This window comes from Phyllostomus hastatus, unplaced genomic scaffold, assembly GCF_019186645.2.
Source record: "Phyllostomus hastatus isolate PE091 unplaced genomic scaffold, TTU_PhHast_1.1 phas_contig_1162, whole genome shotgun sequence".
NCBI lineage: Eukaryota > Metazoa > Chordata > Mammalia > Chiroptera > Phyllostomidae > Phyllostomus > Phyllostomus hastatus.
This window is the reverse complement of record NW_025333537.1, coordinates 13,713,636-13,725,300: the sequence shown is the minus strand read 5'-3', so window position 1 is coordinate 13,725,300 and position 11,665 is coordinate 13,713,636. Positions and strand designations below refer to the sequence as shown.

Here is an 11,665-nt window from a genome sequence, read left to right as displayed (position 1 = left end):
CAGCCTGTCGGTCCACTCTGAAGCCACAGCTTTGTGTCCAAGCCTCAGGCTCTGCTTGTGCAGGAGTGAGGCCTGCCCTCCACACCTTAAGATGTTGGCTCATCACCCTTTCAGCCCACCCCACCTCTCCCCAAAAGTGAGAACAAAGGTGCAGTCCCTTGGAGGATGTACCAGCTTTTTTTTTTTTTTTTTTTTTGCCTACATTTAAATAACATGGAACTCCTCACACTTTGCTGAATCCATCCGTGAAGGGAAAGGTGTGTGCCACATCACACTGGGGGGCCCGTGGTGTGGGCTGACCCCAGTGGAACTCGGGCTCCCCATTTCTAATGAGTGCACAGGCTAAGAGTAGCTGTCAGCTGTAAGTCTAGGGCAGAACCCTGGAACCAGGGCAGCTATTCTACAGAGCTGGGTGGGTGTGCGTCACGCCATGTTTTTGTGATTTTTCTGTACTTCCTCTTCCTCAGCACCCTCCCACCCTCCCACCAGCCCACCGTTGGGCTGGAGCCCTGCCTGTACCGAGTGTGCCTGGCTTATGCAGGGGAGATTCCCACGTGCTCTCTGGCCCCTTCAGCCCAGCACAGGTGCAGCTGAGTCCTTCAGCCTCTCAGCCTGTCCCCAGACCCAAGTCCCTTTTGGGTTACCAATGATGGGGTCAGCCCTGCCCACACCACCACCACTGTTCCCCCTCCAAGAGGCTACATTTGAACCCCTCCTGGTCTGCAGTCCAAGCTCCAATGTGAGTGGTCAATCCTATACGGGCCTTGTTGGCCAAGCGAATCATTCTAATACATCAGCGCTAACAGAATGGGAATCACAGACCCAGACCTGAGAGGAGCAGATTGCATCAGTGGGTTTTGCTTCAGGCAAGTGCCCGAACCAGGACAGGCTAAGTTGGACTTTTCCAGCAGGAGTCGTGCAGCCAGATTAGCACATGTGCTGCCCGGATGAGGCCCAGAAATGCCCAGGTTCTGGGTCAGTTAGGATTGCTGCTATGGTGGCCACCAGGAAGCCCACACCAGGAAGGAAGCAAGAGATGAGAATCAACTGGACTTAGAAAGCCCAGAGTGGGCCTAACTTGGCTGGACACAGGGACCTAAACACAGTACTGGGACCCTCCCCTCCCATCAGGCAGAAGCAGGTGATCTGGTATTTCCCCCTCATTCACATGAAAGCCTGTCTTTGGCATCATCGCTGACGGGCCAGCCCTGAGCCCATTGTACTTCCCAGCCACCAGCACCCACAGGCAGGTGGGGCAGTTCAGGGGCAGTCCCAGGCAAGAGGAAGATGAATGTCGAGTATCAAGTGTTGCCACCAAGAGAACCGAGACCACCCCAGTCCCAGAAGCCTCAGTTGTCCAGGCCTGACCCTGGTGGGAGCCTCAATAAAGCACTGGCCAGGTCTTGGCAACTCCCCTTGCAAGCACCAGCCATGCATGGGTGGGAACACAGAGGATCCTAGACATTCTCCTTGGTGGGATTCATAGCTCCCTGCAGAATTAGGCCCACCATCCTTGGTGCAGGTGGAGTGCAGCCAAATCTGGCTCTTTCCTGTCTCACTTGGATTGTTTCAGCCTCAGTGAACCTATTTCTTCTGTGAGATGGAAACAGTAGAGCACTTAAAAGCTGACAATAGACCGGCTCCATCTCCACAGGAAGTTCTGTATCCTGGCAAAAACTTTCCAGCCCTCCCTTGGGCATGCCATAGTCGGTGTTATGTCTGTGTGACAAGTTTGCTTTTGCTTCTGTTACTTGCCTTTCTTTCCTATCCCTTGGAAAGTCAGCAAAACTGGATGCAGCAGAGATAAGTGGCTTTTGGTAGCATGTCTAAGAAACCAAAGAAGACCTAATATAGAGAGGCATTGAGTGTTCATGACTTGAAAGACTCCACATAGTAAAGATGTTAATTTTCCCCAAATCTATCTATAGTGCTATTCTAATTCCCATCAAAATCCCAGGGGGGATTTTTCTTTCAAAAAATATTTTATGTATTTTTAGAGAGAAGGGAACGGAGGGAAAGAGACATCACTGTGAGGTTGCTTTTCCTATGTGCCCTGACTGTGACCAAAACCACAAGCTGGGCACAGGCCCTGACTGGGAATCAAACTGGCAACTTTTCCCTTTGTGGGACAAGATCCAAGCAACAGAGCCATATCAGTCAGGGCCCAGAAAAAATTTTTACAGACAAGTTTGTTGTAAAATTTATATGGACTGGCATGGACGCCAGAATAGCTAGAACAATGAGGAAAGATGATGAAGTGGGAGGAATTCTCTGCTGGATAATACAGCTTTTTGCAAAGCTCCTGGGATAGGCAAGGAGATGGCACAGCAGAGACTCCGGAAACAGACCCAAAGTCTCTGCCAAGCAGCCGACTGGTGTTTGACAAATGTGCCAAAGCAAGTAAGTGGAGGGAGGTCTTTTCAGTAAGGATGCTGTAACAACTTGATATCTACAGGCAAAGAAAAAAGAAAAAAACCTAAACCTCAAGCTTTATGCCAACATTTTTTATGTTACCAGTTTTTTTTTTAAAGATTTTATTTATGTTTAGACAGAGGGGAAGAGAGGGAGAGTGTACCCTCTCTTCCCCTCTGTCTAAGAGGTACAACTTCAGTGTACCTCTTACATGCCCCTACTGGGGATCTGGCCAACCCAGGCTTGTGCCCTGACTGGGAATCCAACCAGCGAGCCTTTCGTTCGCAGGCCAGTGCTCATTTCACTGAGCCACACCAGCTAGGGCCCAACAACTTTAAAAAAAAAAAAAAGGTAAAACGTTGCTGTGGCTCCAAAGCCTCAGTCACTTTTGCTTTAGCGCGCTGGAAGGTTTTGGGTGTGAACGGGCCCGATGTCCCGCCCCCGCACCTTCTAAGTACGCCCCCAATGGGCCTACAGGCAACGGAGGGTGGCCACGCCCACAACCTGACAGATGGGGCGGGGTCAGAGTCCTGGAGCGCCACTTCCGCCGGAAGCTCAGTTGTCCGGCTTTATTGAGGAGGTCTTGCGAGTCAGGAAGCTGCATTTCTACACGGGGAAGAGCCGCCCACTCATTTTATGACATTGTTTCGAGCCAGTTGTGAGTGGTCTGGATGCTGGCCCTGCTGCCGGAGAATCCCCGGCCTGAGGGCACCTGCTGGAGAGAAAAGGTCATCTTCTCTTCCGGAACGAAGGCAGCGAGCACAGGGTGTTTCCTAGGGGGGCCGAAGCAGTCGATGCGCCCCGCCCCGCCCCGCCCCTGGCGCGGCCACGTCGCCGCTGGAGCCACTGGTCAGTGCTGCTGCTGCGGTTCCTGAGCTCTGGGGTGAGGGTCGCGGGAAGCTTCCTGGCAGCGACTCGCCGGGAAGGGCGCGTGGACGCCAGGTCCGCGGCGCGGTTGGGGTGGAGGCCGGGAAAGGGGCGGAAGGGCCTGGGCGGACCCCGAGGGCAGGCCGCGTTCCCTCTGAAGGCGGCGACGCCCCGCGCCTGCCCCGCGGTAGCCTCGGGGCCCGGAAGCCAGCCTGTGCAGATGCCGGAGGAACTGGCTTCGTGCATGTTTTTCCTTTTGAGCCCTTGGCACTCTGTTTGCGCGTGACGGGGCGTGATTTGTGGCAGAGGTGCCCGCAGCTGCTCTGGGAGCTGCTTAGGAACCTCAGGCAGCGCCGGAGCCCATCTGCAGACTTGCGGTCCGTAGGACAGACGTGACATGGTGTGACATGGTTAGTGTGAGACCAGGTTGAAAGACTCTGTGTGGCCCTTTGCCTCTCCCTCCACCCGGATTCTGTTTTTTCCCCCTGTGCTTAGAGCTGTTTCTCTGGAGAGGTGACACGTTCCGGAGCGATTTGGGCCAGGCATTGACACCAGCATGGAGAGGTGCGCAGCTCAGACTTGCTGCAGGTGCTTGTTGAGTGTCAGCCTCGTGCCAGGCATTGTTCACTTTAGGTCCTGGGACACGGGACCTTGCCCTCAGCAAGCTCACATTGTCGTGGAGAGACAGGGACAGCCAGTGAGGGAATTGCCGAGAGTAGGGTCTGGTGCTAGGGAGGGTCTGGGAGGTGACTTTGGAGCCAACGTCTCTATGACGGGAAGCTGGCCGCGCGAAGCTGTGGAATAAGCGCGTTTCTGGCAGAGGGAACGCAAGTGTGACGACCCTGAGGGAGGAGTCGGTTTGGTGTCCTTAGGTGCAGACGAGTGGCTAAGGCGTCATGAGAAAGAAGGAAAGTGACAGGAACGAGGATGTAGCGGAGGGAGGGGCTACTTGGGTGCAGCTCTCTAGTTTATGACGAGAGGCTTGGATTTTATTGTCATTATGATTGAAAGCCACAGTGGGACATTGTAAATGATACACAGTTGACTCATGGGTTTAAGTGATTCATGGGGTTAAATTTTTTAATTGTCCCTTTTATATTGCAAACGTGACCCTTTATGGGAGTGAGCTCTCAGTGACAGTCTGCCTTGGAGAGTGATAAAAAGAAATAAAAATCATCTGACATCAGTTAGACTTTTTTTTTTTTTTTTTGCTGATTGCCTTAAACAGCAGTATATTTTAAGTGAGAAAGGATATATTCAGTTGGTTTATGCCTATAAATTTTGACAGGCAATAATGGAAAGGAAATAACATTAATGGTAATAGCAACCATTTTTTTGAGGGCATGGGACAGACCCTGTGCCATATTGCATTTAATCCTGGCGAAAATTTTACATTGTTTTCTCATCTTACTCACGAGGGTGGTTCAGCAGTGTGCCCATGCCCTGACAGCTGTGGTGGCAGGTTGGGGTTTGAAGCCCAGATGTCTCCGCCGGAGCCTGTGCAGGAGGCTCCCCAGGGTTCACTCTGTGTGCCGGTCTCTGTTTACTTTCAGTCACTAGTGTGGCCTCAGCAGAGGACATTATCTTCTTAAGAAAATTCTGTTTTATCTTTGGCCGTGCTGTGTTGTTTCTGATTGCCAACAGTAACAACGGAGATGAGGTGGGGTGCGTGTAGATGCTGAATTCGTGTAGTCTGCCATGTGGGGGAAGCTGGGAGTCACACAGGTGCCTGACACAGTGCTTGCTCAGCATGAGGTCCCTTGTCGCCAGGCGGGGCTGAACCTGGAGTCAGGAACGCGCTGCGCAGTTCTAGGGGAGAGCTTTGCCCTGTGTCTTCCCTCTAGGAAACACAGAGTGCAGGTAGCCAAAAATGGAACTGTGATAAGACTGATCTCTTTATTTTTTTAAAAATTACAGAATGGGGTGCATGTTACTAATAACAGCTTCCTAGCTGCCTGACCCTCTTCCTTGTCCTGGTTTGGTCAGCAGTCGGAGGTCATGAGGCCATAAACGATGAATTAAAACTCAGGACAAGTAAAACTCCAACAAGGCCAAGGGCAGGCCGGGACTGCCAGTCCCTCCCTGGCAGGCGGGTGCGCTGCTATGAGCAGGCGATGAGTCCTGCCTCTTGTCCGGCTGCAGGGGCAGAGGCTGCGCGTGACCAGAAGCCATCCTCATGGGGAACCACAGCCATTCATGGTCTCAGGGCCTCACATTCTTAGGGAGTAGAACTACTTGGGAATCAAAAGGTTTCTTGTTTACCAAGAAACCCAATAAAGGGAATTAAAGGAGTGGAGTATGTGATGGCATCAGGCTGCGAGAGCTGGCACATTTGTCTTTGTGTTTTTAGTAGGACTAGAGTTTTTCTGCATTCGGAAAGGCAGTGTTGATCCTCACAGATGCAGACACTGAATCGTTTTTGCGGGGAACTGCTAGCTTGGTCTCTGAGGGGTGGAACTCAGTGGAGCTAAAGATTTAAGTGAGCAGCCTGCCTTGGGCACCAGCTCTTAAGTAGGGATGTCAGGGCAGACTTGGGGTGGTGTTTCTGCTTCCAAGGACCTCACAGGGCGATGGAGGAGACGGGCACATGCACAGGTGTACTGTGATGTGCACAAAGGGGGTTCCTGATGGCAGAAGGGAGTAGGCCAGGCCAGGTGCTGTATCTGAGGCCCCAGAGAGTCTTCAGAGCAGCACCTGATGGTACATAGAAAGAATTTGGGGATTTGGTTGGCGATGTAGGGTAAAGGGTGCCACAGTAGAGGGACCAGCTTCTGCCTGAAAAACACTGAGATCTCGCTGGTACCCTGTCTTGTGTTGTGGGGAGCATGGTGGTGATGTGGACATCTTCACCCACGTTTCAGAGCAAATCCAAACATTTTCTCTTGTTAGGGAACTTGTGGGGGTGGCCAACACGTACAGTATGCCACATGCTGTGAGCACGGATTCCATACTGGTTCTTACATATTGTCTGTCATCATCTGTCCCTGTGATGAGGGGGCAGCCGGCTATCCTGTGCTGGCGTGCCTTGCCTGGCTTTGTTGGCTCTCCTCTGTAGCATCTCATCCTGGCCTGACCAGTGTACCAGCAGCCACCCCAGGGAGTCCCTGGGAGTGGGGCTGCGGAGCAGGCTTGGTGGGCATTGCAATGGTTTTCTCTGGAGCTGGGACCATGGGAATCGGTGATTTTCAGGGAGGGTCTGTGGGGCTTGCAAGTTCAGTGGAGCTTCCAAGGGCCTGTTTGCCTCCCCACACACACCCCACCTGGAAAGTCTGGGGGTGAAAGAGGTTACTGGTTACTGAAGACACAAGAATGAGTTTGAGAACTCACTGCTTGCAGGATCACGTTTTCTCCAGCCTCAGCACCTCCCCTTCTTTCTCTGATTCTTTTGGGCTGGAGCCCAGTGCCCTTTGATGAGCTACAGTGGATTATAGTTCATGTTTGCACACATTTCTATCAACAGTTCTTTCCAGTACAAATCCTTTCAGTGCTAGTTTTATGCTTAGTAGTAGATATAAGCTTTTATACATGGTGGGGCAAAAGTAGGCTTGTAGCTGTTTATATGGAAAATAATACAGTAATTAATAAATAATAATACAAGCCCTGGCTGGTGTATCTCAGTGGATTGAGTGTGGGCCTGCAAACCAAAGAGTCACCGGTTTGATTCCCAGTCAGGGCACATGCCTGGGTTGTAGGTCAGGTCGCCAGAAGGGGTCACTCAAGAGGCAACCGCACAGTAATGTTTGTCTCTCTCTCTCTATCCTTCCCTTCTATGCTCTCTAAAAATAAACAAATGAAATCTTTTAAAAAATAAATAATAATACAAGAATAAACTGTTTTGTGTACTTACAACTGTAAACCTTTGTTTGCCACACCCTGTATTGTTAATAGCACTAACGCACGGTGTCTTTGGCCTGCAGGGTGTAGGACAGCAGGGAGGAATGTGTGGGTATTTGGAGCTTCAAGTCAGCCCCCTCCCTCCACACCCCAGGTTCACCCAGAGGGACACTCCCACTACTAGTCATTCACTGCATGGGTGCAGCAGGTGATGCGACCCCTGAGAATGCCTGTTCACGGACTGGGTGAAGAAGTGTTCAGAGGCACTGCACCTGGCAGAGCAGGCTCACCTATGTCAGCCCCCCTGGTGAGGACCACTGCCTGGCTTGTAGCCCAACATCAGTGGGATTTGTAAGCTGGAGAGGAAGTTGTGCACAATTTTATCCTGAAACATGTGAAACCTAGAACAGTGCATAGGATAATATTTTAAAGGAACTAAATGCCAACATTCCCATAGAAAGAGTAACAGCTAATAACACCTTATTTGTTGACGAGGAAACAAGGTGATAATATCTTCCTCAGCCAGTTCACAAGCCAAAACCAGTTGCCAAACTGGGCAGTTTTGCTCCCTTAAACTTAGCATTGCAGGATGGGCTCAAGGGCACTGACGCTGCTGGAAATGCAAGGTGGACTGGTCACCTCCTGTAAGATGCTCTCTCTGCCCCCACTCCGCGGTGGCCTCGACTCCTGTGCTTCCCCAGCTCAGTGCCCTGCGACCTTGTGCCCGCAGCTGGTCCTGAACAGTGGCCTCAGCACCTTCGTGCCAGGTCTCCGAGGAGGGGAGCCCTCTGAGTGTTTACACAGAAGTCCCGGCCCCCGGTGGCTGTGTACACTCAGAGTGCCGTATTTTGCTGTGTATAATGCACACCTGTGTTTTTGGCCTAAACTTCCAGGAAAAAGAATCTTTCATTTTAATTTTTTAATTCAATTTTTTATTTATTTAGAAACAAAATCAACGATCACATTCCAGGGTATTATTTTGCACCTGGATGTTGCTTTCTAGAATTCTACTTTTAACACATAAGCCTAAATACAAGAGTTGAAGACATTTAGATATGAATTAGTACTACCCATGTATAATGTGCATCCTTATTTTTTCTTTAAATATTTGGCAAAACAGTGCACATTATACATGGCAAAATATGGTAGTTTAAATAAACAAAAAACTCAGTTCCTCAGTTCCTGGACCCCCCTCAGTGGCCACCTGTGAAAACACATTGCCAATTGAGGGAGCTTCTCTGCCATGGCAGGACGGTCTTTGGCCATCACCAATAATGACAATAAGCACCTTCAGGAACAGGCTTGGGTGTGACTGGCTCAGCATTTTATCCTTAAAACCTAGGATACTGCAATGATTTTTTTAAAGATTTTATTCATTCATTTTTAGAGAGGGGAAGGGATGGAGAAAGAGGGAAAGGAAAATTGATGTGAGAGCGAAACATTGATCAGTTGCCTCTGGTAGGCACCCCAATTAGGGACTGAACCCACAGCCCAGGCCTGTTCCCTGACTGGGAATTGAACTGGTGACCTCTTGCTTTTCGGGGCAACTTTGCCCCACCTACTCAGCCACATTGGTATCTGCATTTGTTTGTTGTACTGATGCAAACGGAGAAGCAAATGTTAATCTTGGAATTGTTAGTTCAAATCTGCTAGTGAAGTTTCATAATACTTTCTGTTTTCCCTCCTGGCAGGTATCATGATATTCCTCGGTTTGATTTCAAGCCATTTATGAGACTTTAAATGTCTTCAAAATGGAAAACCTAGTGCCGTCCTTCCAAGGGGACCCCAACTGTTGGTGATGGCAGAGATTGTGCCTGCCCGCAGCCCCCGTGCAGCCCCTGGGTGTCACCCAGTCTGAGTCGTCCTGACCATGGATGGAGCGTCAGCTGTGCAGGGTGGCCTCTTGGAGGATGGATCCCACAGTGGCACCTCAACCCTCCCTGGCGCCCTCCCGAAGCCCCTGGGCCCGCAGGCGCCTCCGGACCAGTGGGACGAAGCCCAGCGTGAGTCACCGGGCTCTCTGCGTGCTGCCGACACGACGCGTTGTCTCTGAACAGGGATGGGCATTGGCTGGCATCTCGGAGGCGGACTGTGGTGTTTAAGACGACAGCTAACTTTTCATTCGAAGTGTGTTGTAGTGATCAGATGAGTGTCTTTTCTTAGTTAACTCCAACTGTAAATCAACGGCCTGTGTTTAAATAGAATAGGAACTGCCCCACTCTTTGCCCCAGCAGAGCAGCCGTGATGATTTCCCTGAAGTTTCTGTGGGTCTTTCCTACACGTCACTGTTCCTGGCTTAGTGTCTCACCTCTCTGATTGGTTGGCTGCCAGAATTTTACTAACTGGGAGCCAGAATGGTCTAGTAGTGGTCGAAGGATTATCAGATCATATTTGTGTGTTAGCTGATGGTTAATTCACTGAGTCCTCATGCCCCTTCCTGGTCATGACACTTAGTGTAGTGTGTGCTTGCAAAAAGTGTGTGTGTGCTGATTTACTAGTGGAAATTGCATCCTGGTTCTTCAAAATGGTGTTCAAGCACCTAAAATGGTTTTGTTGGCTACTGCGCTTAAGTGCCCGGTGAGGCCGGTGAGAGCGTGGGCCCAAGACGGAGAATCCCAGAGCGGGGCAGATGGGGAGGCAGCCCTTAGATCCACCACGGAGAGCAGTGAGCCTTGCAGAGGGTCTGCAGTTTACCTCGGGTTCACTGTCCCATTGTGTGAAGCAGAAGATGAGTGGAGCCTACCTCTCGAGGCCATCGTGGGGCTGGAGGAAGTGGCCCACGTGAAACAGACACAGGCACTCGGGAGGCATCATCATCATCGTTACTTGTTTATCCATAGTTAGGTCTGTGTTTGGAAACAAAGTCTTGTTTATTGGGCCTTCTCACTTTTAGATATTTTTAAAGTGCAATATGATGCTCAAAAATTACTTTATTTTATAAGCAGTAAGGTTTGTGAGACTCTCCCAGACCTGTAAACTCATCAGAAAGTGGTATTAACCTGATTGTCTTATATCTGAAATGCAGGACTCCCCTCCCACCCCCACCCCCCGACACATACAGCAGAGCTACAGGGTGGTTTGTGTGGGAGCAGACACAGTTTCAGGGCTGAGGGCAGCCCCCTGGTTCTGCTTTGTGTCTGTGGCACATTTTTTATTCTGGTTTTCCTTTTAGAGAGGCATGACCGTAAGTCACTGTGTTAGTTGGGACTCACATTTCAAGTGATAGAACCCCATTTTAAATTTACTTGGGCAAAAGAGGGTGTTATGGGTCCCTCCCTTCCTCCACACACCACCCTGGTTCTTCAACCTCTGACTAGCTCACCCCCCAGTGTGAGGGGCAGGGAGAAGACTAACAGTCACTGGAGTATATAAAGTCTTTCTTCCTTTCGATAAGGAAAGAGTTTTTAAGCTAATGTACGAACAAGTGTGTGTGTAATGTATCAGTGGGTAAAACTGAGCTTGATGGGTCATCATTGGATAAATCTTGGGCTTTTACTAGACAGGTGTTTGTCAAGCAGAAGCACACACTCGGGGCTCAACATTGCTGAAATCATTCTGATCAGCTAATCCACCTCTTTGCCTTAGATTTCTCATTTTGGAGGATGAATTTATACTTTGAAATGACTGTGAAAATGACTGTGAGGCTATGGCTCTGATTAGCCCTGCAGTTCCTGATCCCTGTTAGAAACACGGTCAGCTATGTTTTAAGCATTTGTTTTCTTTTTCTGTTTCATTAATACAGGCTTTCACAAGATTTCCCATTGGTCGTATTTAAATAAAAAGGAAACAATCCTAAATTCTTCATCCCAAATGCAAAGGTGAAGGCATTCCACAGATGGGGATGGCGGGCTCTGAGTGGCTGAGTGGCCCGTTCCGTGTTCCCGCCCATGGTGAGGGGACCAGGGCCTGCTCTCCTCCTGGAGTGAACCGACGTAGGGTGTGCGGACTGCTCGTGCTCACATCTCTAGATTCTCTCTCGTCCTGTTTCAGCTGCACATCTGCAGAACAACATGATGGCCCAGCTTGCCCTCTCTTCCAGGTGCCAACGTTGAGGCGAACAGAGCTGTGGATGAAGGAGGAAGCCTAGACATGCCCAGCAAGGGGGACGCCTGTCAGAATGGGCCAACGCCACAGCTCCCAGGCTCACCATGGGCTGTCGGTCCCCCCGCAAGCCCAGTGGGTCCTGATGCCCCTCCAGGTGTGGCTGATTTCCATGACAACCTAACGAAGTCTCAGGGGACTAGTGCTGAGGGCAGTGTTAGAAAAGAAGCTTTGCAGTCTCTCAGACTCAGTCTTCCTATGCAAGAAACGCAACTGTGTAAGCATCCCACCCCCGGCCTCCCCTCCCTGCCCTCCCCCGTGTGCCAGCCGCCGCCGCCTTCACAGGCATTTTGCTTCGTCAGCATGGTGGACTGTGCGTTTATCAGATGGCTCCATTTTAGAGGGAAAGTACACATCCTCGTGGTCTGGTATTGGTGTTGGTGTTCCAGATTTAAAGGGCCAGTATGTGACTTTTGTCATCTGGGATGGGGAGCAGCAGCCTGTGGGAAAT

General features: G+C 50.5%; 1 protein-coding gene across 8 annotated transcripts in view; it reads left to right on the top strand.

Moving 5' to 3' along the window:
* The first annotated feature begins 2,973 nt into the window (after positions 1-2,973).
* Positions 2,974-11,665, top strand: part of GOLGA3 (golgin A3) — a 32,968-nt gene continuing 24,276 nt past the window's right edge. Inside the window, exons 1-3 of one of the 8 annotated variants that reach the window (XM_045841539.1) lie at positions 2,974-3,261; positions 8,805-9,116; positions 11,153-11,431. In XM_045841539.1, the coding sequence (XP_045697495.1) occupies positions 8,984-9,116; positions 11,153-11,431 (412 nt within the window). In that variant the 5' untranslated portion in view covers positions 2,974-3,261; positions 8,805-8,983. Of the gene's footprint in view, positions 3,355-3,546; positions 3,690-8,804; positions 9,241-11,152; positions 11,432-11,665 lie in introns of those variants that run through there. The other 7 variants (XM_045841532.1, XM_045841547.1, XM_045841564.1 and 4 more) reach the window with 7 other exon arrangements.